This window comes from Triturus cristatus, chromosome 10, assembly GCF_964204655.1.
Source record: "Triturus cristatus chromosome 10, aTriCri1.1, whole genome shotgun sequence".
Classification (NCBI taxonomy): Eukaryota; Metazoa; Chordata; class Amphibia; order Caudata; family Salamandridae; genus Triturus; species Triturus cristatus.
In genome coordinates, this window is record NC_140593.1 from 1,056,362,305 (window position 1) to 1,056,390,113 (window position 27,809).

Genomic DNA, 27,809 nt, shown 5'->3' on the forward strand with positions numbered 1-27,809 from the left:
GTACTGGAATATTAATGCTTCTATGGGGTGTTTTAGTTTTATTAGTTACTTTTAAGGTTGAATTTGGGATGGACACAGAAAACATAACTAATGTAAAGAAGGATTCACAAAAAGTAGTCCCAATTAGAAGTGGTAGTTACGTACACAAAGATAGGTCAATTAACAATTTTTCTAGTAATGTTTTTTCTAAACTGTTGTATGAATATGTGAAGACAATGGAAGTGAGGGATTGCTATGTCTGCATGCAATTACCTGCATCTGTTTCAGAAGGTGTTACTTATCACCATTTACCAGCTACATATGGTATTTCTTGTAGTATTTTAAGTAGTGTTTTTTATTTGTTAGGGAAAGTAGATTATAAGATGTCTAACAGAGATAGTATTTTTGGGCACTTGCCAATGAACAAAGAGCTGAATCCAGCTAAAGAAGCTAACACTTTGGGTGAGATTTTTATTGAAGAGAAAGGACTACCATTAGATTACATTTTTAAGAATAATTTAACTTGCAGTTTGAAAGAAGAGGAGAAAGCTTTCCTGGATATGGTAGAGGAAAGGAGAGTGAACATGCAAGAGAAAGCAGGGAAATATGAAGTGAGTGAGACTATTTGGGACATTGAGATGGGAAAGGAGTTGAGGAATGGGGTTAGTCCAACTTTAGCTTTGGATGCACCGCAGAAGGGTAAACTATGCATTACCAGAAGGAAATCCCAATATGATACATACTTTGTGGGAACTAGTGAGTGCCATGATACATACTTCGTTGCGACTGGTTGGGGTTTCAGAGGTGGAGAAGATACTATTTTTCCAGGAGTGTACTATGTGTGTGGGAACAAAGCTTATTACAGGTTGCCTGACCATTGGTATGGCACATGTTATGTGGGTTTAGTTTTTCCTAAGATTTTTCATACAGATAAAATAAGTGATGTAGAAGATATTAATCTACTAAAACGTTTTAAGAGAGAAACTTGGTCTGAAATAGTGGGTGACATTTTTGGGGTTTTGATTCCAGCAGTGGGAATTTCTTTAAATGCTTATGGAATTCGGAAATTGTCCACAGTGGTTGATCGTTTATCGACAAATACCGCAGGAGGATTTCTTTTGGTAAATACGGAGTTGAGTGCCGTACGTGCCATGTCTATGCAAAATCGACTTGCCCTTGATATTCTTTTGGCTAAGGAGGGTGGAGTTTGTGGAATTTTGAAAGTTCAACATTGTTGCACTTACATTCCTGATGAAAGTAGAGACTTGAAAGTTTATATCAAAAATATTACTGATTTGCATGAAGATTTAGTACCACTTGAAACTGGGAGTTTATGGACTAAACTAGCTAATAAGATGATAGCTGTTAAGGATTTTATTACAAAGATAGGTAGTACTATTATAGGTAGAATATTGTTTCCGTTGTCTTGTGTGATTGTTGCTTTACTGATACTAAGATTAGTGTGTGTGTGTTGTAAAAACAGGAGAGGGAAAGAGAAGAAAGAGAGATTGAAAAATGAAAAGAAGAACAAGAATTCGAAAAGAGAACGAGAACCAGAAGAAATTGAATTAGAAGAATTGAGGGAGAGTGTTTATTTAGAGACTAAGAGAGATGATGAAAGAGTGACTGGTGTTTAATGTTGTGTAAGGGGAAAAGACATTTCTGATTTCTCCTAAAATGGGACTAAATTTTCACTAATTTTTTTTTTTTGGGGTTTATTTGGTGATAGAATCACCAAAGGGGGGATTGCTGGAGCAGAGTTTTCTGTTAGAAAATTCTGGGGCTTTTGAAGCTCTGGCATGTCTATGCGTTTTATTAATTAATTAATAATTGACAACTAATTATTTGTCTTGTGCAAGTGAGTCTCATTTAATCAACCTGTTTGTTTTAACATAAGAGAAGGTTACACAAGGGTTAGCTTATTTGTGCTGTATTTGTATTTACAATAACGTGCAAGTTTTCCATGTTTAAACGTTGCTGTGTGCTATTTATTTTGAGCACAAAACGCAGTCTGAATTAATGCTCTATACGTCGCAAAGCTAGATAAATGCATACACATAAGGGTATTAGTGGGGTTAACACTGTCTAATCATTATGATGTAGTAATCTTTATTTTGTCTCTTTAATTAAAGATGGTCTATTGTGGCCTATGGAGGCCTTTATGAAAATAACTGAGAATAATTTGAAGCCTGGCTGAGCTGTGGTGCAGGCGAGATCTATGATGTTACAAGGGAGACCCCTGCTGGAGTTCAGTTAACAGAAAAACTGACGGTAGTCCTTATATGGAAGTTTCCGGGAGGACATCAGCAAGTTTGGAGGATCTCCAAAAAGAAATGTTCGTCCTTGGTGAACAATGGAGCCTCAGAAAGAACTCTGTGCAAAGGCTGGTTTGCCGAGGGAAGTGAACTTCAACAGTTACAAAACTTGATTCCTTTTCCGAGGATTGCGTATTATGACTTTTCTTGAGCGGAGATTTCAGGATGTTGCTAAGATACATCCCTTCCTTCTCGTTCTGCTCAGTGATACAATTAATTCATGTGGGTTTTCATTGTATTTTGCATTATAAAATGTTAGCTTAGGGAGGGCTCTCCTCACTCTTTCTTTCGTCGCCTTGCCGCGTGAACTTACGTTGCTGAGGACTGATGCTGAGGACCTTATCCTGAAAAGACTTTGAGAGACTGGTCCTGACCCGTTCTGACACTAGTTAGAATAGGTAACTATGAGAAATGATTTATTCTGATTTTATTCTGACTAATTTTAGATAAAGCAATATAACTTTTAAACATGGTGTTGGTTGTTTCTTTCCTTGTCGTTTATTGAAGACTTATTGATTATTGTTTATAGATTGTTTATATTATTTTAGACAGCCACTAAACTGGTCCTATCGCCTAGATATAGATGCAGGGTGTTTTAGGAGTTTTCTTCCACAGGTTTGCTGCTGGTAGAGTATCAGAGCATATGTTAGTGAAATGGGCCCTAGTGTATGATGAATGCATGTGCGTGTAACTGTGAAGATTACTCTATCTGTGGTAGCGGGCATATTTCTGATACCCTGATCTGTATCACAACTAACAGCTTTGCGGTGCGGAAGGGTCTGAGGGATTGGCGCCGCGCACAGGGCAGCACGGCTGACACTAGGAAACCAATAGGCTTGGGGAGACTGACGGCAGTACTGCCTGCATTTGCATGACGTCTGTAGCTCAGGCTGGGAGATACAATTGTTAAGGCAGCCTTCACATTAACCTTTGATGGAGCGTTGAGGCTGAGCGAGTTGGTGGCCGCCTCCAAGGCAGATAGGCAGGGGGGTATCCAAGTCCTGAACACAACAATACAGGAAGACACATGGTGGGTGACAATTTTGAGATCAAAAACTGATCAGGGGTCGCGGAGGAGACCGTGGTACTGCACAGGGCGAGGGATAATCCTTGCTGCCCGGTACACCATGTAGAGACTTTCATCAGGCAGCGAGGTGGACTGTTGGGTGGGTCGCTCCTACTACACGCTGACGGCCCCCCTTTAACCAAATACCAGTTCAGAAGAGTCATGGAGTTGACTATTGCCAGGGTGGGCCTTGACCCGAAGGAATTTGGCACACACTCCTTTAAGGTAGGCGCTGCCACGGAGACAATCACAAGGGGTCTGCATGTGAACAGTGTTAGAAGAATTGGGAGATGGTCACCTAATTCCAATTACTACAAACGGTATGTGCGGGTACACATGTTGTAAAGTACCTAGAGTTTTGCTGACATTGGGTTGTTTTTTCTGGTTTTGCAGTTCCTTCGCTCTGTGACGCAGGCGGAGAGCTGGCTTCGGGTCATCATCAGGATTCATCGGCGACTCATCGTGGCGTGGACAGTCAGGAACACAGGACCCGGTCTGGCAGGGTTTGGATTGTTGGTCATTCATATGTGAATCGTGCTAAAAATGTCTTTTTACAGGCAAGGGTAGAAGGGAGCTAGAGCACAAAGGTTGGTCCATCTCCTTCTTTGGGAGGGGGGGTCTCTGTCTCAGTCAGTTTCGGGGATTCTTTGCAGAGTTGGTCGCCCAACATACACCCCGATCGGCGGTGGTGATTCTTCATATGGGGGGGAATGACCTTGCTAGACCGGGTAGGTGGGTCCTCCTGGAAGAGATCATTTCAGCAGCGGGTTGGGTAAGGAGGGTGTGCCCTGACTGCACTGTAGTCTGGTCCCAGCTGATACCACGGCTGCAGTAGCGCGGGGGTGATTCGGTCAGGGCATTGAATTACTCGATAAAGAGGATCAATACCAAGTTAGAAAAACTGACAGGATGGGGTCCATTTGACTGAGGCAGGGAATACACTAGGGTGTGATAATATCCTAGCTTGGTTGAAGGGCTTTGTGATGTAGGGATGACCTTCAGGCAGGAGTTGTGGGGGGGCCAGATCGTCGGGTAACAATGCTGGCCTGTGGCGGTAAGGTCATGATCGGTGAGCAGGAATTTAAGGTCCTAGGGGGGGCGTCACCATCCACGGAGGGGGAGCCCCAGGGGGAGGGGCCCCTGGTCCCTCCTAGAACTCCAGGGGCAGGAAAATCCGCTAGCTGCTAAAGATGCGGGGGAGGGAGTCACGCTTTCCTTGGGCGGTTAGCCACCCCGCACATACACCGTGACGTCAGCGGATGACGCAGAGTGTAAGGGCCCTCCTTGTTGGTTAAATGGAGTTCACGATGCCGACGGGGTAGGCGGTCCCCTGTCGCGCATGCGCACTTGTAGTTAAGGGCGTGGCTAGTAGGACTTGACACCGGTTAGCGACCTTGCCGTCGGGCCAGAAATGTTAGAATGCAAAATTCAGACAGGATGTTAGATTCGGATAGGAAACACGCTGTATTAGACTTTGTTAAGGTTAGCCTTTGATATTTGTCTTCAATACTGGAAATCTAATGTGATGAATTTTGCGTTTCTTAACATATTGATGTAATGTTAATATTTCATCCTTTTATTGTTTTGTATAATAAATACGGCCGGGGGGTCCCTGACCCCCCGCCTTCCAAAGACAATCTGCTGTGGACAATCCTTCAAGGCGTGGTGTGGGAAGCTGGGAGGGGAGGGTAGCCAGTCACGGACCATGTGTAAAGGGGGGGCCGTTCGGCCCTCCCGCCCACATGGCAGTGCGGCGCCCCCCCTCCCCCGGCTTCTCGGTGGCGGGGCTGCGTCGCGGGTATATGACGTGCGCGGCGCGCCCTCACCACCGATAGGCTGATGTCGGACCCATGACCCGGAGGTAGCTCTACTGCTTCCGGGGCAGGGGGCGGGACAGGCGGAGGGCGGGCCGGCTGGGCCGGCGACCCCCCTGGGGCACTGCCATAAGAGGCCCGGGTAGCTAGCTGGGCGCCCTCTTGCCCCTGGCTCGCTCCCTGCATACCTCGTGTGCCCCCACACTCGGGGCTGTTTAATTTTCCCCACCCACCAGCCCTAAAACAACAAGGTAATGGACAATGCTAGTCGATGGTATTATGTAAGTCTGACTTAGGCCCTTTTTCCCATTACAGGTGTAAGAACTTGACGTGAGTGTATGGTGTTACAAAGGCCCACATTTTCTCATTGGTCATTCTGAACTTAGGCCTTTTTCCCGTTTTATCTGTGATTGGTCGTGATACACTTTGGATGTTGTGTGTACTTAGGCCTTTTTCCCGTTTTAGCTGTGATTATGTTGTTGTTAAAAGTGTAATATTGTGTGTGCTTAGGCCTTTTTTCCCTTGTATAGCTGTGATTGTGTTGTCATTGAAAAGGTAATATTGTGTGTACTTAGGCCTTTTTCCCATTAGTACAGCATGCTGTGTATTTATATGGTCTGGTTTTAGTTTAGTGTAGTTGTCCTTTAGCGAGTTCTTTTTCCCTAGGTTCATCGTCGTATTTATTAGGGTTGGTCAGGCGGTAAGGTCATGATCGGTGAGCAGGAATTTAAGGTCCTAGGGGGGGCGTCACCATCCACGGAGGGGGCGCCCCAGGGGGAGGGGCCACTGGTCCCTCCTAGAACTCCAGGGGCAGGAAAATCCGCTAGCTGCTAAAGATGCGGGGGAGGGAGTCACGCTTTCCTTGGGCGGTTAGCCACCCCGCACATACACCGTGACGTCAGCGGATGACGCAGAGTGTAAGGGCCCTCCTTGTTGGTTAAATGGAGTTCACGATGCCGACGGGGTAGGCGGTCCCCTGTCGCGCATGCGCACCTGTAGTTAAGGGCGTGGCTAGTAGGACTTGACACCGGTTAGCGACCTTGCCGTCGGGCCAGAAATGTTAGAATGCAAAATTCAGACAGGATGTTAGATTCGGATAGGAAACACGCTGTATTAGACTTTGTTAAGGTTAGCCTTTGATATTTGTCTTCAATACTGGATGTGATGAATTTTGCGTTTCTTAACATATTGATGTAATGTTAATATTTCATCCTTTTATTGTTTTGTATAATAAATACGGCCGGGGGGTCCCTGACCCCCCGCCTTCCAAAGACAATCTGCTGTGGACAATCCTTCAAGGCGTGGTGTGGGAAGCTGGGAGGGGAGGGTAGCCAGTCACGGACCATGTGACTTGCAGAGGACTTTTCTGTTGTTTATGCTGTGAAACGAGAGTCATTTCATTAGTAGAGCACAGAATGTGTTGCCAGTGACTCTGTGCCAAAGCGTCTTTCGACTACAAACTGCATGATTGATTTATTACAGCAAAGAAGCACAGTATTGATTTTCCCAGGTGAGGTAGATTTCCAAATTAGAATATTAATTAGATTGTGCATTGCCAATGCGCAATCTAATTAATATTTTACAGCGCTCCACTAAAAGGGATAAGCAGGAATGCAGCCTCGTTGGCAGCATCATCCTAAAGTGCTCTTACTCAGCCACACCTTTCACGCCTCACCACTTTCAAATGTCACCAGCCTCCGCTTATGCAGACACTCCCACAAGGCTGATGTTCCCGCCTCCTCGCTTATGCCTCGAAGAGCGAGGAATAGTCCTCGCCCAGCGCCTCGCCAAGCTGGCACATGCACAGGAAGACTTTGAACACCAAAAAATATTTTACATCGTTTCACGAGGGAGCACCAAGCAGTGAGCACTTCTTTCGAAGCTTTTCAATGGTGTTCATCATTCTCTCCCTTTTCCCCGATGCTGGTAGGGCAACGCCCCCTCCGCTCCTTAATACCAGCCGCGGTTCAAGACGCGCTTCGCCAGCCACATTTCCTCTCAGATGGTGCTTTTAAGAATGCCAGCTCCCGCTTTCCAATCTTGACTCGGAGATGAACTTCAAGGTTCCGAGCAGGCCGTGCTCTGTTGGGTAGGATTATTTCTTCTTCACTTTGTTTAAATAAGCATGCTTGGTCACAGATTGGGAACGGTATATAGTGCTTTAAGACAGTATGAGTATTTTCGTATTTGAAGGCATTTCGAAGAGAGTAATGATTTTAACTTTCTGATCGTATTTCAAATTGGTTGAATTCAAGGCATGCTTACTAAACCCTTCGTTCTGATTCTGCTTATTACCTCTCATCGCAGGCTCATGATTATTTCAGTGAGAGGTATTAGAGCATATGCAATGTGTTAATTAATTCTCAAAAGGCAGTATTTTGCGCTTTTTAGTTGCAAGAAGGATATTCTCAATATCTTTGAATATAAAAGATATATCTTTATATTTATATGCTTAAGTGTTTGTACGTGTGTAACATTTTATTTTACAGGTCTCCTTCCCTGCTGCTCCCTTCCCCAAACCCTTCCCACCACTTGGCCACTCTAATCTTCAGCACTATCACAGTATACTGAATTAGAGGTGCCAGGAGGTGGGCCTATAAAGCAACGTACAGACCCCGAGGAAGTGGTGTTTGACCGAATAGTGAGACCACAAATTTAAAACTCCTCCTGGTCTGTGCGAGGCTTTATCATGGCCACCCTAGATGATTTATTAAAAGTTGTAACTCAAATGCAGAGGGAATTGGTTGAATCAAAGGATGCGACTGCGACTCTAGCTGACAAAGTAGCACAATTACAGGCAAAGGTAGGAGCTAGTGAACAAACACCTTTAAGGGGGACCTGGAAAAAAACCACTCCCTCCAGATTCTGCTTCACCCACATACCTCTCACAATTCATACACCTATACCATAGCCACTTCAGAATGTTTCTCAGGAGATTCTCCAAATATTTCTAACTCAAGTTGACTTGCATTTCACATGTAGACCCAGTGCATTCCCTGATCCTCAATCCAAGCTAGCCTTTTTGATTTCATATTTATCTGGAGATGCTGCTACCTGGGCAGTGCCATTGGTTCGTCAAGATAGCCCTTTGCTCTATAAATGGAGACTCTTTGTTCATGATTTGAAAAAGTATTTGATAGACGGATAGTAACTCTGTCTGCGGTTCGAGAACTTTTAGAGTTACGACAGGGAAATAAAGATTTAGTTGTGTACCTAGCACACTTTAACAGACTGGTGGCCGAAACAGCTTGACCTGAGGAGAAAAGATCAGCTCTCTTTTACCAAGGATTGAAAGACGAACTAAAAGATATTTTGGCGCAGATTGATCCACAACACACTACAAGTTCCGATCTTAACAATCTGACGCTTTGGCTGGATCATCGTCTTTCTGAAAGAAAAGGAGAATGAAAAAGACAGGAGAAACTTGTGTGGCGTCTTGATGGAACAAAGGTTTGCTTGGATCCTGTAGACAATACCCCAAAACCTATGGATATTGGAACCTTGCATCAACCTTTAAGACAAGAAGAAAAAGACTTGCGCCGAAAAAATGGTCAATGTTTATATTGCGGTCGTAAAGGGCTTTTTGTAAAAGAATGTCCTGTGAAACCCAAAAGTAAAGGATCACCATCTACAAAAAGTGTAGCCAGTGTAGAAAATAGTACGGAAAACTAAAACGCCCAAGCAGTAAAGAAGGGTTACACTTGGGCGTAGTAACTATCCCTTCTCAGATAACTAATACGATAGAACACATTCCAAAGACTGCGCATTTCTGAATTGAATTGGACATTCAGTTCCTCAATCAAAAGCATAAGATGAGTGTTCTAATCGATTCAGGGCCAACAGGAAATTTTATTGATGATTTCATGGCAAGACAGTTAAACATTCCTTGTAAAAAGAAAGCGAGTCCAGGAACAGTGCAAGCAGTGGATAGCAGTATGCTGTTGGGAGGTCCGGTAACTTTACAATCTATACTGGTTCAATTAATGTGTCATGATCACACTAATAGCCATTCTGAAGACATTGTTTTCGACGTAATCAAAGCCCCGCAGTATGGCCTTATTTTGGGAATACCGTGGTTAACTCTTCATAATCCCCACATCGATTGGGCGAAAAGAACCTTACAATTTAAATCTTCCTTTTGTCACAAAGAATGTATCAAGTTAAGACCTATAACTTCTCCTAATCTCTCTATTGTAACTGTTGCAGAGAAAGACATTGAATTACCATGGCAATACGCAACATTTGCTGATGTGTTTGATGAAGAAGGAGCAGAAGTGTTACCGCTTACCCCGGGCGTAGCACTACGCTTCGCCCACGTAGTGTACGTAGCGCTGCCTGCTTCGCACTTTCCGAAGTAGGCGAAGCAGGGCAGCGCTACGCACACGCCGAGGGCGAAGCGTAGCTGCCTGCCACCCGCCACCCACCTCCCGCCTGCCCTCCTTTTAAATAATATCAGCAATGAAAAATAAATTAGAAACGAAGAAGATGGAGCCCCGGAGACGCCGCGCTTAAGGTAAGTCTCTTTACTTTACTTTATTTTACATTGCTGATATTATTTAAAAGGAGGGCGGGCGGGAGGTGGGTGGCACGTAGTGGGGCTACGCGAAGCGTGTAGTGTGCGTAGATTTGGGCACACTACGTGCTGCTTCACGTAGCCCCACTACGCCCACTACGCCCACCTATAGTTACCGCCACACAGACAGCATGACTGTCAAATAGATTTAGTACCAGGCTCCGTGGTCCCAAGTTGTTGTATTTATGCTTTAACGGAACAAGAGAGCAAATACTCACCACTTTTCTTCATCCCAAAAGCGAATGGCGATCTGAGGACTTATATAGATTATAGGGCATTGAATAAGATCACTGTCAAAAATTAGTATCCACTACCTCTTATTCCAGTCCTTTTAGATCAAGTGAAAACAGCTATAATCTATACAAAACTGGACTTGCAAGGAGCTTACCATCTGATAAGAATGAGATCGGGTGACGAGTGGAAAACTGCATTTAAGACCCGGAAATGGCTTATATGAATACGCCATTTGGACTCTACAATGCGCCTGCTGCATTTCAGGTTTTTTTTTAACGATGTTTTATGAGATTATTTGGATTTATTTGCAGTCGTTTATATAGACGATATACTCATTTATTTCAACAGTGTGCAAGAACATGAACAACATGTAAGAAAGATTTGGTAGCCCTTCGAAAAACCCACCTTTACTGCAAATGAGGCAATTGCAAATTTTATGTTACCACTGTAGAATTTTTGGGTGTGATATTGTCTCCCTCAGGAATGCAAATGGCAGAATGAAAGATCAAAGCAGTGACTGAATGGCCCACACCTACCTCAGTGAAAGATGTACAATGTTTTCTTGGTTTTGCCAATTTTTATCAACGCTTTATTAACCAGTTTTCCAATACTGTGGCTCCAATTACAAAACTGCTATGAAAGAAAGAACCATTTAAGGGCACAGAAGAAGCCGACGTTACATTCACAATGCTTAAAACAGCCTTTTCTTCAGCTCCTATTTTGGCACATCCAAATGTGGAACTACCATTCGTTGTAGAAGCAGATGCGCCAGATATTGCTATAGGAGCTGTGTTATCTCAGAGAAACTCTAATACTGGTCAATTACATCCGGTAGCTTACATGTCTCGAAAACTTAACGAAAATGAGCAAAAATACATAATTGCTGAAAAAGAGTTATTAGCAATTCGAGACACCTTTAAGGAATGGCGTCATTATTTAAAAGGAGCAAGACATACCATTACTGTCTTCACGGATCATCGCAACTTGCAATTTATGAGTTAAGCAAGACTGCTTACACCTAGACAATTGCGATGGATGCTCTTTTTTGCAGAATTTTGATTTTGTAGTTACTCTTAGATGGCGGCCCGCTAACGTAACCGGTCGGGAGCTCTCTACCTGCAGGCTGATGCTCAGTCAGGGCAAACTCCAAAAGGAATTGTGACAACCTCGCAACCTCACTACGTTGGTTTCTTGTAAGAAACGTGTACCAACACTAAAAAGATTAAACTGGGTAAAACCGCGCATTTTTTTTTTTCACCTTACCTGCATCGGTCATGAGATTCGAGACCGATCAATTCATCGGGCTCGTGGACACAGGATTGAGCCCGTTGCGGGTGCCGCGGATGCCGCGTGTAAGCGGCAGCGTCTTGCTCGCCGTCTGGGCGGAAGCACAGATGGCAAGGACCAGCTTCTGGAGGGCCGCTGCTAGACTCTCGTTCCGGGTCGGTCAGGGCAGAGCAGCGGAGATCGTCCCCGCCCAGAACCAGCAGATCTCGGAGCTCTCTGTAGGAAAAAGGTGCGCGGAGCACCAGATCTCTTGTCTGAGAAGGGAGAATTCCGCCACAAGGGAAGTAAAATCAAAGGTAAGAGTGGAGGGTTGTATGAGGAGGGCAAAGAAAATAGAGGGACCCCCCTCCACAAAAACTATAAATGCAATAGTCCCTCCCGAAACTGCCAAGTCCACGGTAAACAAAAACTGTATGTTAAACCTTCACTCCTTAAAAACAATAGCGGGTTGTAATTTAGCATCGGGGAAGGTAGGGGAGACTGGTAAAACTGGTAGTGGAAGTGGAACCAGCTATTGCCTTAGGAATAGGCAATTTCTGGCAGACTGCCCCCCGACTACCTTTAACTCAAGCGCTCCTCAGATTACCCCCGCTAGCACTAAGAAAACAAGGGGTAGAAGAACTGATTTAATTGGAAAAACCCCATCAGTTCCCTTCATTAGGAACAAAAACAAACAGACCAGGTCTAAGGCACCTTTGCTAGAGACAGGTCTAAAACCGAAGGTCACACCTTCTCTCAGATCTTTTTTTTAAATCCAAATTCAAGAGGAGCAGGCTTTAGAAACGACTTTGGAACCTATTTCAGATAGCGCCATTTTTGATCGAGATAATTTAATAAACAGCACCACTGCGATTAACCCGACTGAAACAGGCAGGGACCATGATGGATTCTGCACCAGAGTTGGATGCGGTAACTAGGATAGCTGTTCCATCCGAGGCTATAGTTACCGACTCATCCATGATCGATCAACAGAATTCGATTTCATCGAACAGTCTACTCGAAACTGTACTGCTAGAAATGAGGAACAACTTTGCCATCTCGGAAAAGAATCAAACGAAAATCCAAGAGACATGTGAGGCTTTTGACACCAAGCTAAACGCTCTGGATGAGAGAGTTAAAGCAGTGGAAACAACAGTGGAGCTTCTTAGTAAGGAAATAGATTCTACACAAAAAGAAATTAGTACACTAAAGTCAAATGAAGCTGGTCTCCGAGACAAGCTAGAATCCATAGAGAACCAGTCTAGAAGAAACAATATTAAAATTTTGAATGTACCGGAGGGCAGAGAGGGTGGTGAAATAAAGAAATTTGTAATAACTTTGTTAAATGAGAACTTCTCCTGGTCAGACCCTATAGTTTTGGAAGATGATACACAAAGAGCGCACCGAGACCCATTCGGGAAAGATACATTCAAGAAAAATCCAAGGAAAATCCTTATTAATTTCAAAACGTATTCCCTTAAGGAAAGAATATTGGGTGAAGCATTAAAGAAGGGAGTATATAATAAGGATGATTGGAATTTCCGAATTAGATCTGATGTTGCCAAGGTGACGCAAGAAAGACAGTGGCAACTTGGACAATTTATGTATGAACTAAGAGATCTTGGGGCAACAGTGCAGATGAGATTTCCAGCTTCTTTGAAAATTATGTGGAGAAACAAAATGCATAATATCAGAGATCCAAAAGAGGTTGAGCAGCTATTGATACAAATGAAAGAACAACAATAAGAGTTTAACCTTTGAGCCAGGTGGTAGGGAGCTCAAAATGGGCAAACATTTTTTGCCAATGTAAGGAACAAGGGAGGCTTCCCCCGGGAGGGTTTTTAGATGTATTATAATTCAAACAAGTGCACCAAAAGGGTGGGGAGCAAAATAGGGAAAAAATTCAAAAAAGTCCTCAAAACAATAAAAGAAAAGTCGAAGGGAATCTAAAGGTAAATGAACTACCCCCCAAACTCTGAGAAACAATCTACCCCATGGATGACTCATCGTTAATAAAGATTTTATCTTAGAATGTTAATGGTCTCAGGATCAAAAACCGAAGGAGGTTGATTTTTGAATACCTGAAACTGTCTGATTGTAGTATCTTGATCCTTCAGGAGACTCATTTGTTGAAGGAAGAGTGGGAAAGTATTATAAAAAATCTTAGATGGGTAGATTCTTATGTCTGCACTAACCAGAACTGTAATACTAAGAGAGTAACTATTTTATTTAAAAAAACAGCAAAAGTATCTGTAGTGACAAGTACAGTAGACAACAAGGGAAGATGGGCCATTGCGAATATAAAAATACAAGGTAAACCATTTACTATAGTTGGTTACTACGGCCCTTACTGTGACGACCCTGAGCCTTTACAAAACCTCTATACTCAGTTATTAACAACGTCCTCCCCTATAATTTGGGGAGGCGATTTTAATATAATACTAGATCCAAAACTTGACAGACAACCCCCTAGGAAAACGAATTTACCAAAAATGAGACAATGGATCTCACTGAGTATAAAAGATCTTGGACTGGTAGACATCTGGAGAGAAAAAAACCCTGGTAATAAGGGATATACCTTCCAAAATAAAAGATTGGGCCATTCTTCCCGAATCGACTTCTTTCTTCTAGACTTTAGTCTAGCACCAAATATTACCAACGTAGAACACACCCCGGCGCATTTATCAGACCACTCAGCACTAGTACTAACCCTTCAAGTGGGAAAAAATAACGTCCCGGGGCGCTGGACAGTAGATCGCTCGATTTTCCTAGACAACTAGTATATAGATCTACTCATGATGAAGTCTGCAGAATTCTTTAGGGTAAATAAAGAAGGAATACCCTTACAGGTGGTCTGGGATACCTATAAGGCAGTAATGAGAGGTAAAATCCTTAACATAGCAGCCTGGAAAACAAAGACGAGTAAATCCAAGATCAGACTTAGGGAGGAAGAGATAAAAACTCTCGACAACAAACTTGAAGGAGACCTACCAGATTTAATCAGAGCGCAATTGACAGCTGAGAGAACCCAAAAAAAGGAAAATTTGGCTCATCACTTAGAGACGAGACTAAGAGAGAAATGGGAGACGAGCAAACTTTCAAACCATGAATATGGTGAAGGCTGCGGGAAGTTATTAGCGTGGAAAACCAAGACTGAGCAAACCAGGAATAAGATATCCAGGATATGCAAAGGCCACTCAAGTGTATTAACATCAGAAGACGCAGAAGTGAGAGAAGAATTTCAAAACTTCTTTAGTGGTCTATATAAAGAAGAATGTTTCCCGAATGAAGCTCAGCTCCAAAACTACCTGGAAAACATAGACCTTCCCTCCATCACTAACGAAGAGAGAATAGAGCTTAATAAACAAATAGATGAAGAAGAAGTCGAAGCGGTTATCAAAAGCCTCAAGAGAGGAAAAGCACCAGGTCCAGATGCCCTACCGAACGAACTATACCAGTCACTAAGTACAGTTCTAATTCCACACTTAACAGAACTAATGAATGACATCTTCATTAATAAAATAAATCTTCCGGTTTCATGGAATGAAGCGATTATTAGTATTATATTGAAGCCTGGTAAACATCCAGACCACTGTGAATCATACAGACCCATATCCCTTCTAAATTGTGACTATAAGATCTACACTCAAATCTTAACAAAAAGGTTGACCAAAGTAGTTAACCCCATGATCAATAACAACCAGAAGGGCTTTATGAAGGGACGACAGATACAAGAACTGACTCAAGAACTTATTTCAGCAATAGATGTAGCAACTCAGGAAAAAGTCCCCCTAGCTATTATCACCATGGATGCAGCTAAAGCGTTCGATAGGGTTAACTGGCTATACTTGAACGCTGTCTTAAGTAGATATGAGCTAGGAGATAACTTTCAGGACTCAATTAAATCAATCTATAGATATCCATCAGCAAGAGTTTTAGTTAACAATAATCTCTCGGACAAGTTACAGATCATGAGAGGTACTAGACAGGGATGTCCCCTGTCGCCACTTCTTTTTAATTTGTGTATTGAGCCTCTAGCGATTAAGCTAATGAATAATCCTAAAATATCGCCATTCTCCTATAATGGTTGGACGAAAAAAGTTGCTCTCTTTGCTGATGATCTGATGATCTTTACGGATAACTTTTTAAAATCTTATCACGATATCGAGGTACAATAAAACAATTTGGTGCAATATCCGGATATATGGTCAATCAGTCCAAATCTGAAATCATGGAATGGAATTGTCCCAGTAACCACCCTTTGTTAAAAAGGAAAATACGATATCTGGGTCTTGACATAATTAAGGATATAAATAAAATCGCGGAAGTTAATTTTAAAAGGCTACTAAATGAAACCAGAAAACTCCTAAAAACGTGGAGTGGGCTACCCCTAACCTTTATGGGGAGGTCAAACATCGTTAAAATGATGATTCTACCCAAATGTACTTATATCTTTAGTACGATCCCCCTAGAGTTTGACCAAACATCATTAAGAAAACTACAGGGGGAATTAAACTCTTTTATTTGGGCTGGTAAAAGCCCCCGAATTGCTTGGAAAAAGCTGAAAATGAAGAAAGAACAAGGGGGTATAGCGAGCCCAGACTTGACTCAGTATTGTAGAGCCTTTCAGTTCAAATATGCAAGAGTTCTATTAAAAGAATATGAACTTTATCCATCTCATTTCCAAGCTCTAGCAGGACCAGTGGGAAATTTTTTGTATAAATTCGGACACTCAAAATTTTTCAAAAAAATCAAACTAAAAGTTCTCCTTTCAGCAGCTAAACTCTGGACCCAGATAAGAAAAACAACTAAAATCCCTTACTACAGCGATGGGGCCCCGATTTGGGACTCTCCGGGTACACCGGAATGTCTCCAAGATAGTCTCTCAACTCCTTTAATCCTAGCCGGGATTACCAGATGGGGGCAACTCATAAAGCAGGACAAGATTATAACCTGGCCGCTTCTTGACAATCTTATGGGAGGTTCCCTATCCAAATTTAAATACTTTCAACTATCTAGCTGGATAAAGGCAGAGACGGAAATATACGAAGGAGACAAAGATCTGGAGTACAAAATGCTAACTATCGGAACTCAAAAGAAAGAAATTTCTCTCTGGTATTGGGCCCTTATTGAGTTAGGAGAAGATAATCCCAAGATACCAGAAAAGATCTGGAGGAATGCACTGCCAACAACAGACATCGAGAACTCATGGCAAGTATCTATGGGGAAATGTTGGGGTATTATAAAATCTGCTGCCCTAAGAAGGAACCACCTATTTACTCTCAATAGAGCGTACTGGACACCGAAAAGGCTCTTAAAATTTAATAACTCCGATCGGAAAAAATGCCCGAAATGTGGAGAAGAAGAAGTAGATGACTTGCACATGTTTCGGCAGTGCCCCCAGATCGACGATTTCTGGAGAGAAGTGGGTAAGACCTTAGAGAGGATATTTAAATACCCAGTCGATGTAAGTATTCACTTGGTTATTTTTGGGGTTAGAGAAGAGGGGGCAAACCTTGTTAAATTAACGAAAGATCAAGAGAACTTGCTTTTTATTTTATTACTGCTTGCTAGAAGGGAAATATGTGTTAATTGGATAAGACCTAACCCCCCCTCACTTATGGGATGGATTAACTACACACACAGGATTTCCCGACTAGATAGAGGTGGGAAGGTCGGAAAAAGATACAACTTTTGGGAAATTTGGGAACAACAAAATATGTTAAATTAATTAAAATGTTATTTACCAGTGGTCCAATGATTCAGCACTGGCAATACTATAGAAGCATTGACTTCTAGAGTAGCCTGGTAGGCTATCTCCACCCACTTTTCCTACACGGGTTAAAGAGATGCAGAGATCTTGACAGATAAAGGGAAGCTCCCCTATTTGCAATTTGTAAAAGGGGCAGTGAAGGAGAAGAGCATAACTGCCAAAAGATCCCTGAGAAATCTCCAAACCCAGTATTGCAAAATGAGGACATAAAAAAAAAAAAAAAATACTGGTCAATTACATCCGGTAGCTTACATGTCTCGAAAACTTAACGAAAATGAGAAAAAATACATAATTGCTGAAAAAGAGTTATTAGCAATTCGAGACACCTTTAAGGAATGGCGTCATTATTTAAAAGGAGCAAGACATACCATTACTGTCTTCACGGATCATCGCAACTTGCAATTTATGAGTTAAGCAAGACTGCTTACACCTAGACAATTGCGATGGATGCGCTTTTTTGCAGAATTTTGATTTTGTAGTTACTTTTAGACCTGGATCAAACAATCGAAAAGCTGATGCCCTTTCTCGACAAGATTCCACTGCTGTATATAATACTGGACCTCCTCAAGCAATTATAACACCTTCAAAGGTACTTTGCTTAACAGAAACAGAAGCATTAGTGAACCTCTGCCAAATAGTGAGCCAGTGCCAAATAATGAGCTGCTAAATAGTGAGCTGCTGCCAAATAGTGAGCTGTGTGCCAAATAGTGAGCCGGTCCCAAATAGAGAGTTGCTGCCAAATAGTGAGCCGGTGCCAAATAGTGATTCGGTGCCAAATAGTGAGCTGCTGCCAAATAGTTACCCGGTTCCAAATAGTGAGCTGCCAAGTAGTGAGCTGCTGCCAAATAGTGAGCAGGTGCTAATTAGTGAACTGCTGCCAAATAGTTTGCTAGTGCCAAATAGTGAGCCGGGCCAAATAGAAAGTTGCTGCCAAATAGTGACCTAGTGCCAAATAGTGAGCCAATGCCAAATAGTGAGCCACTGCCAAAAAGTAAGCCTCTGCCAAATAGTGAGCTGTTGCCAAATAGTGAGCTGCTGCCAAATAGTGAGCCAGTGCCAATTAGTGAGCTGCTGCCAAATAGTTCGCTTGTGCCAAATAGTGAGCCAGTGCCAAATAGAGAGTTGCTACCAAATAGTGATCTGCTACCAAATAGTGAGCCAGTGCCAAATAGTGAGCTGCTGCCAAATAGTGACCCATTGCCAAATAGTGGGCGGTTGCCAAAAAGTGAGCAGCCAAATAGTGAGCCTTTGCCAAATAGTGATCCACTGCCAAATAGTGTGCTAGTGCCAGATAGTGAGCTGCTGCCAAATAGAGAGCTGCTGTCAAATAGTGAGCAGATAGAGTGTACCGTACTGTACCGTCCTGTTTCATCTGGATAGCCTGCATTTTAATTCTGTTTTTACTTGCCTGAAATCGCCTACTACGGTATTTCTTTTTTAATCCTGTAGTATCTTTGTTTTTAATTGCTGTTAAAACTCTCTCAGTGGTTTCCTCCTTTCCTGGTCCACCACGAGCAGTTTAGCTCATTTCCTGGGGAGGGAAGCAGGCACCTGAGGCACTTCCGGTCTCGGGGAATGAGATTGGCAGTTAACGGTCTAGTGCTCTCACTAGACACACCCATACAACGCATGTGTGCGTAGACGCACCCGTCTGCGTCCGGACTGGGATTCGGTAATCAGATTCAGGTACTCTGGAGATAACCTCCTTACACTTACAGGTATCAGGAAATCCCTCTTGTGTACTACCATCCCCTTCCAGACTCGCTATGATCAGCAGCAACACATATGCCCCTCCTGTGGTTAGAGTGCATCTTTATGCCACAGTCCGTCCAGACCGCTGGGGTAAAGAAACCCATTAATAACTCTGAGAAACTAAGACCTGGTGTAGGAGAGAGTTATAACGGCCTTCTCCTTACTGCTCGCTCCCTCATCAAGCATAAGCTGGAGTTTGCCTTCCTCCTAGCAGACCTCGAAACAGACTTGATCCTCGTCACTTAAATTTGGGCCAATATTGCTTCGGGACTCGACTTGGTAGATGCAATCCCAACCAACTACTCCATCCAGAGGGTGGATAGGGTAGGACACATGGGCGGAGGCCTGGCTGTGGTCTTTAAATCACACTATAAATGTCTAATTGAATCGGGCTTCAATTTACCAACGTGTGAAGTCCTTCAATTCAAACAATTACCTCACCCACTTGGTCCTTCGGTGGACTGCTGATCTATAGGCCTCCAGACCCAGGCCCCCTTTTCTTAGGGATCTTAAAGTCCTTCTAGAAACTCTGCTAACAGAAAACCAGATGACTATCATGGGGGACTTTAATTTCCATTTAGAGGAGAAGGATAACCATGACTCGAACAGCCTCATAGAAGCTTTCTCTAATCAAGGGCTATCTCAACTGGTCCCCGCTCCCATCCACAAGGCTGGCCAAACCTTAGATGGGATCTTTACAAATGACCCTAGATTGGTCCATCAAAATACAATCCCCATCAGCTGGTCTGATCCATAAGGCAGTCGCTTTTGCTCTTTCATCCATTACAACAGGCAGAATTATGAGCACCCCACACATCATCGATAAATAAAGAAACTGAAAAGGGGTCTCGGCCGAGGCACTATCCAGAACTTTAAACACTATACCGTGTGTTATCCCAGAGGACTCGGAGAGCGGAGCAGAGGCCTTTGCCACCTGGCTAGAGATTGCAGCTGACATACTAGCACCTCTGAAGACAACCGTACATAAAAGGCTTTCCCTATCCGCCCCTTGGTACAATGACAAGCTCAGGATGCTTAAACAAACTTGCCGCCACCACAAGCGAGCATGGAGAAAAAAATCAAGATAAATAAGATAGGACTTCATGTAAATCCACCATTAAAGAATACAAATGTGCAATATTTGAAGAAAAGTCCAAGTATTGCACCCAGAAAATTGAAAATGCTGCCACTACAAAAGAGCTTTTTAAGCTAGTACAAATGCTCTCGGCCTCACATTCCAGAGCAGAACCAAAGAGCTCTCAGGTGTTTTGCAATCAGCTAGCCACCTTCTTCTATTCCAAGATCATGGATACCCAATCAGGCTTTTTTCAATTTCCCCTACTCCAGCTCATCCCTCCGACTCCCGGGGGCCTGCCTGAGCACGGCAAGATTTGCTACCAAGCACGAGCCAAGAGACCAATGGCATCTCCGTCTACTCCACACTCTCTCCTAAGTTGGTTGAACAATACCTCCTGTAAACCCATGCAGACTCACCTTCCGAAGCCTGCCCCCCTACAGTTTTCCATATGGCAGTCAGTAACATAGCAGCCCCACTCTGTGAACTATTAAATAATGTGATCCTCTCTGGGTGCTATCCACAGAGTTGGAAGCAGGCTATTATTAGACCCCTACTGAAAATACCAAACCTTAACATCATGGACTGTAAAAACTATCGCCCGATTTCGCTGCTTCCGGTTCCTGCAAAGGATCTGGAAATGCATCTTAATATCCAGCTGATGGAGACTGCTGAACAACAACACTGGTTCAATGACTTACAGTTTGGCTTTAGAAAACATCATGTGACAGAAATCGCATTAATCTCAGCCACGGACACCATTAGATGCTGAGTTGATGAGGGACAGGGACTGTTGCTAATACTAATGGATCTGTCTACAGCATTCGATACCCTCTCTCCCACTCTGCTGCTAGACAGACTCCAAGGTTTGAGCATCTCACATCAAGCCCTAGCCCTCCTGTCCTCATTCCTAGGGGATCGATCTCAAAAGATGAAGCTTCATCGCTTTTACCCTGAAGCTTTCCCCTCACCTTGTGTAAGTCCGCAGGGTTCCTCTTTAAGCCCCACACTTTTTAACCTTTATGTGGCACCCCTTGCGACCATTATCCACTCCTGTGGAATGAAGGTAGTGTCATATGCAGATGACACGCAGATTATCGTATCAGTTCCTAAGAACTCATGCTCATTAGCTGAGAATGTTCAATGTTGCATGACTAAAGTGGAACAATGGATGTCTGATAACCTCCTAAAACTGAATGAGGAGAAGACGGAGATGATGGTCTTTGGCCCAGGGGCAACAAGTTGGAATAGCAGCTGTTGGCCTCATTCATTAGGAACATGTCCCACTCCAGGAATTAAGGCCAAGAACCTTGGAGTTCTGATGGATCCGGAACTCAATGTTAACGCCAAAACGAACCAAACTATTACTACCTGCACCTGGATCATAAGGATACTGAAGAAAATCTTTCCTCTTATCCAGCAGCCTGCTCGCAAGCAGCTTGCTCTTGCCCTGGTAATGTCCAGACTGGATTACTGCAACTCTCTTTACCTAGACTCAAACAAGAATGTGCAGTATAAACTCCAAGTGGTGCAGAATGCCCTTGCGAGACTGGTTCTGGACATTCCCAGAAGACAATAGGCGAAGGATCTGGAAACCCTACACTGGCTCACAATCAAAACGTGCATCAGCTTAAAATCTCTCTGTATGGTCCACAAGGCTCTCTACTTTCCCTACCCAGCAAGGTTAAAATCCCTCTGCTCATCTTCTAACCTACAGCTTTACGTACCCAGAACAACAAGAGTTGGGGCAACAGAGCATTCTCGACTGCCACCAGTAAGCTCTAGAATACTCTGCCAAAAAACATGAAGGCCATCTCCCAGCACCTGCCCTTTAGAAAGGCTCTAAAGACTTGGTTATTCTGCATTTAGCTATCTGCTGTATCTTTTATACCGGTGGATTCTCCCTCTGGATGGTACTCTACGGCGTCTTGCCGCTCTTAGGTAACTGCCACGCTTTACAAATTCAAATCAAATCAAGCTGGCACCAAATAGTGAGCCGGTGCCAAATAGTGAGCTGCCAAATAGTGAGCTACTGACAAATAGTGAGCCTGTGCCAAATAGTGAGCCACTGCCAAATTAAGAGCTACTGCCAAATAGTGAGCTGCCAAATAGTGAACCGTTGCCAAATAGTGAGCTACTGTCAAATAGTGAGCCAGTGCCAAATAGTGAGCCGATGCCAGATAGTGTGCTGGTGACAAATAGTGAGCCGCTGCCATATAAAGAGCCACTGCCAAATAGTGAGCTACTGCCAAATAGTGAGCTATTGTCAAATAGTGAGCTGCCACCAAATAGTGAGCTACTGTCAAATAGTGGACTGCAAATAGTGAACTGCTGCCAAATAGTGAGCCGCAAAATAGTGAGCTGCTGCCAAATAGTGAGCTGCCAGATAGTGAACTGCTGCTAAATAGTGAGCTGCTGCCAAATAGTGAGCTAGTGCCAAATAGTGAGTTGCTGCCAAATAGTTAGCTGATGCCAAATAGTGAGCCGGTGCCAAATAGAAAGCTTCTGACAAATAGTGAATCGCTGGCAAATAATTAGCTGCCAAATAGTGAGCCGCTGTCAAATTGTGGGCCAACGCCAAATTGTAAGTCGCTGCCAAATAGTGAGCTGGTGCCAAATAGTGAGCTGCTGTCAAATAGTGAGCCTCTGCCAATTAGTGTGCCACTGCCAAATAGTGACCAGTTGCCAAATAGTGAGCTGCTGCCAAATAGTGAGCTGCTGCCAAATAGTGAGCTTCAACCAAATAGCAAGCTGCTGTCAAATACTGAGCTGCCATTAAATAGTGAGCTGCCAAATAGTTAGCCGCTGCCAAATATTGAGCCGATGCCAAATAGTAAGTCGCTGCCAAATAAAGAGCTGGTGCCACATAGTGAGCTGCTACCAAATAGTTAGCTGGTTCTAACTTGTGAGCCGCTGCCAAATAGTGAGCTTCAACCAAATAGCAAGCTGCTGTCAAATACTGAGTTGCCATTAAATAGTGAGCTGCCAAATAGTTAGCCGCTGCCAAATATTGAGCCGATGCCAAATAGTAAGTCGCTGCCAAATAAAGAGCTGGTGCCACATAGTGAGCTGCTACCAAATAGTTAGCTGGTTCTAACTTGTGAGCCGGTGCCAAATAGTGAGCCGGTGCCAAATAGTGAGCTTCTGCCAAATAGTTAGCTGGTGCCAAATAGTGAGCCAGTGCCAAATTGTTAGCCAGTGCCAAATAGTGAGCTGCCAAAAAGTGAGCGGTTGCCAAATAGTGAGCTGCCAAATAGTGAACAGCTGCCAAATAGTGAGCCGGTGCCAAATAGTGAGCTGCTACCAAATAGTGAGCTGCTGCCAAATAGTGAGATAGTGCCAAATAGTGAGTTGCTGTCAAATAGTTAGCTGGTGCCAAATAGTGAGCCTGTGCCAAATAGAAAGCTTCTGACAAGTAGTGAGTCGCTGGCAAATAATTAGCTGCCAAATAGTGAGCCGCTGTCAAATTGTGGGCCAATGCCAAATTGTAAGTCGCTGCCAAATAGTGAGCTGATGCCAAATAGTGAGCTGCTGCCAAATAGTGAGCCTCTACCAATTAGTGAGCCACTGCCAAATAGTGACCAGTTGCCAAATAGTGAGCCACTGCCAAATAGTAAGCTGCTGCCAAATAGTGTGCTGCTGCCAAATAGTGAGCTTCAACCAAATAGCAAGCTGCTGTCAAATACTGAGCTGCCATTAAATAGTGAGCTGCCAGATATTGAGCCGATGCCAAATAGTAAGTCGCTGCCAATTAAAGAGCTGGTGCCACATAGTGAGCTGCTGCCAAATACTTAGCTGGTGCTAAATTGTGAGCCGGTGCCAAATAGTGAGCTGCTCCAAATAGTTAGCCAGTGCCAAATTGTTAGCCAGTGCCAAATAGTGAGCTGCCAAATAGTGAGCAGCTGCCAAATAGTGATCCGCTGCCCATGAATTAGAGGTGCCAGGAGCAACATACAGACCCTGAGGAAGTGGTGTCTTGACAAGGGGTGAGCAGGGGTTATCTTAGAAGTGTATCCCCTTACACTGACTAGGAAGAAGGGTCCCTACTTACACAAAGGTGCAAACCTTGCCAACTAGAGACTCCCATTTCTAACAAACCTCTTGCACATCGCAATCTGAACCCAATTGAAGATGGAGTCTGGAAATTCGAACCGTAGAGCAACGTGTATGATAGGCACATTCACAATAGGAGTAATCATAGTTATAGCAGTAGTCATTACTATGTCTGTTATAAATTCACATGAAGCAGAAGTTGGTGGGGTGGGAGTAAAAGGAACATCCACACCTTCTACTTCTTGCACAAAAGAGTGTACACTAGGAGCTGACAATGCTATGATTGATCAAAGCAGTCGCTTATTTCAAGTAGATTTGTCTAAAAGTGATTATACATTGATTGCTTATGCAAAGTTGTTATACGAGTATGTGAAGACGATGGATGTGAGAGATTGTTATGTGTGTATGCAGTTGCCAGCGTCAGTTGAGGATGGTGTCAGGTACCACCACCTGCCTCTACCGTATGGTATCACTTATAGCTTATTGCTTACCATATTCTATGGTAAAGGGCATTATGAGTACTACTTGTCCAATTATGATGTGGTGCTTTCAGAGGTTCCAGCTTACAAGCACATGAACAAGTATGATAATTACAAGCAAGAACAAAGAATGGGAAAGTATTTTATACCTACCGTCACATTAGATATGGCTTATGCACATAGACATAATTTGACATGCAGGCTGACTGACATAGAAAAGAAATGTGTGGATCAGGAAGAAGATAAAACAAAGAGAATGAGCTCAGAGCTAAGCTCTAAATAGCCCAGTCATCAGGGTCATCAGAAAAAAGTCTCCCTTGCAGGGAACCCATTTGTTTGTAGAAGAACCCTAACCCACAAACCTAGTCGGTGACATGCTTCATCATTGGGTTTCCACCCAGGAAGCAGAGTGCCTCCTAGGTGTGCTTCGACTCCTGAATACAGCGGAGTTGGTTTTTTTGTAGTTGTGTTTCATTTATGTGAGTAGTGGATACCATGATAGTGAAAAGTTAAAACTACCTCCAGGGTACCATATTCTTTATTTTGTGGTCCCTGGGGTAGTGTTAAAAACATGTTATTTGGACATGGATGAGAGAGTTGATCTTGCACATCTCTTCAAGGATGTGAGAAAAAAAGAATCCAAGTGAAGTGTAAGGGTGGGCGTAGTGGGCGTAGTGGGGCTACGTGAAGCAGCACGTAGTGTGCCCAAATCTACGCACACTACGCGCTTCGCGTAGCCCCACTACGTGCCACCCACCTCCCGCCCGCCCTCCTTTTAAATAATATCAGCAATGTAAAATAAATTAAAGTAAAGAGACTTACCTTAAGCGCGGCGTCTCCGGGGCTCCCTCTTCTTCGTTTCTAATTTCTTCTGACAAAGGCGCATGCGCGGACGCCCGCGCATGCGCATTTCTCGCAAGAAATGCGCATGCGCGGGTGTCCGCGCATGCGCATTTGCCAGAAGAAATTAGAAACGAGAAAGAGGGAGCCCCGGAGACGCCGAGCTTAAGGTAAGTCGCTTTACTTTAATTTATTTTTCATTGCTGATATTATTTAAAAGGAGGGCAGGCGGGAGGTGGGTGGCGGGTGGCAGGCAGCTACGCTTCGCCCTCGGCGTGTGCGTAGCGCTGCCCTGCTTCGCCTACTTCGGAAAGTGCGAAGCAGGCAGCGCTACGTACACTACGTGGGCGAAGCGTAGTGCTACGCCCGGGGTTAGTGAAGTGGTCTACATGTTTCAGCCAATGGGTTTCCAATTGATTGGTAATAGGCACTGCCTCGCACCGGGATCTATGTCAGAGAAAATATTCGTACATTAAGAATTACGCACCTTACACACCCATGCACACCTTAGCGTGTGTGCATAGTACACGTGTGTTCAGGGTTTACTCCGAACCACAGGTCCTGAAGAAAGCCAATCAAATGGAAACACATTGGTCAGTTGTTCAATGTATCCTGCGAGCCGCTGCCAAATAGTGAGCGGCTCTCAAATAATGAGTCGGTGCCAAATAGTAAGCCAGTGCTAAATAATGAACCACTGCCAAATAGTAAGCCGCTGCCAAATAGTGAGCTGCTGGCAATAGTGAGCTGGTACTAAATAGTGAGCCAGTGCCAAATAGTGAGCTGCCAAATAGTGAGAGGCTGCCAAATAGTGAGCTGCTGCAAAATAGAGATTTGCTACCAAATAGCGAGCTGCTGCCAAATAATGAGCCGGTGCCAAATAGTGAGCCACTGCCAAATAGTGAGCCGCTGCCAAATAGTAGGCCGCTGCAAAATAGTGAGCCGCTGCCAGATAGTGAGCCAGTGCCAAATAGTGAGCCACTGCCAAATAGTGAGCAGGTGCCGAAAAGTGAGCCGGTACCAAATAGTGAGCTGCTGCCAAATAGTGAGCTGCTGCCAAATAGTGAGCCGCTCCAAATAGTTTGCTGGTACCAAATAGTTAGCCGCTGCCAAATAGAGAGCTGCTGCCAAATAGTGAGCAGATAGACTGTGCCATACTGCACTGTCCTGTTTCATTTAGATAGCCTGCATTTTAATTCTGATTTTATTTGCCTGAAGCGATTTCAGGCAAGTAAAAACAGCTGATTAAAATACTACCGTATTTCTTTTTTAATCCTGTAGTATCTTTGTTTTTAATTGCTGTAAAACTCTTTCAGTGGTTTCCTGCTTCCCTGGTCCGTCACGAGCAGTTTAGCTCGATTGCTGTGGAGGAAAGCAGGCGCCTGAGGCACTTCCGGTCTCGGGGGGAAGAGATTGGCAGTTAGCGGACTAATGCTCTCACTACCCACATCCATAAAAGACGCATGTGTACGTGGATGCGTCGATAGACTGTACTGTCCTGTTTCATCTGGATAGTCCGCATTTTAATTCTGTTTTACTTGCCTGAAATTGACTACTATGGTATTTCTTTTTTAATCCTGTAGTATCTTTGTTTTTAATTGTTGTTAAAACTCTCTCAGTGGTTTCCTGCTTCCCCAGTCCGCCACAAGCACTTTCGCTCGATTGCTGTAGAGGGAAGCAGGCGCCTGAGGCACTTCCGGTCTCGGGGGGGGGGGGAAGAGATTGGCAGTTAGCGGTATAGCGCTCTCACTAGACACACAAACATAAGCCGCATGTGTGCGCGGATGCAAGCAGCGGGCGTGCCAAAGGCAAGCCCGTCTGCGCCCGCCCACATCCGGACTGCGCCCGGCGCCTGGGACTCTGGCCATTGCAACAGGGATTCGGTAATCAGATTCAGGTACTCTAGAGATAAGCTCCTTACACTTAAAGGTAACAGGAAATCCCTTTTGTGTACTACCATCACCTTCCCGATGTGCTACGATCAGCAGCAACACATATGCCCCTCCTGTGGGTAGAGTGTATCTTTATGCCACAGTCTGCCCAGACAGCGCGGGGTAAAGAAACCCATTAATAACTGGGGAAAACTAAGCTCTGGTGTAGGAGAGAGTTATAATGGCCTTCTCCTTAATGCTCGCCCCTTCAGCAAGCATAAACTGAGCTGCTGCCAAATAGTGAGCTGCTGCCAAATAGTGAGATAGTTCCAAATAGTGAGTTGCTGCCAAATAGTTAGCTGGTGCCAAATAGTGAGCCGGTGCCAAATAGAAAGCTTCTGACAAATAGTGAGCCGCTGGCAAATAATTTGCTGCCAAATAGTGCGCCGCTGTCAAATTGTGGGCCAATGCCAAATTGTGAGTCGCTGCCAAATAGTGAGCTGGTGCCAAATAGTGAGCTGCTGCCAAATAGTGAGCCTCTGCCAATTAGTGAGCCACTGCCAAATAGTGACCAGTTGCCAAATAGTGAGCTGCTGCCAAATAGTGAGCTGCTGCCAAATAGTGAGCTTCAACCAAATAGCAAGCTGCTGTCAAATACTGAGCTGCCATTAAATAGTGAGCTGCCAAATAGTTAGCCGCTGCCAAATATTGAGCCGATGCCA

General features: G+C 44.0%; 1 protein-coding gene across 1 annotated transcript in view; it reads left to right on the forward strand.

Annotated features, from left to right (window-relative positions):
• Positions 1 to 7,210: 7,210 nt before the first annotated feature.
• The window catches only part of LOC146796555 (cytochrome P450 3A24-like), a 318,208-nt gene continuing 297,609 nt past the window's right edge, over positions 7,211 to 27,809 (forward strand). The window contains exon 1 of the mRNA XM_085629191.1: positions 7,211 to 7,263. Coding sequence (XP_085485317.1) covers positions 7,226 to 7,263 — 38 coding nt within the window. The 5' untranslated portion in view covers positions 7,211 to 7,225. The remainder of the gene's footprint in view (positions 7,264 to 27,809) is intronic.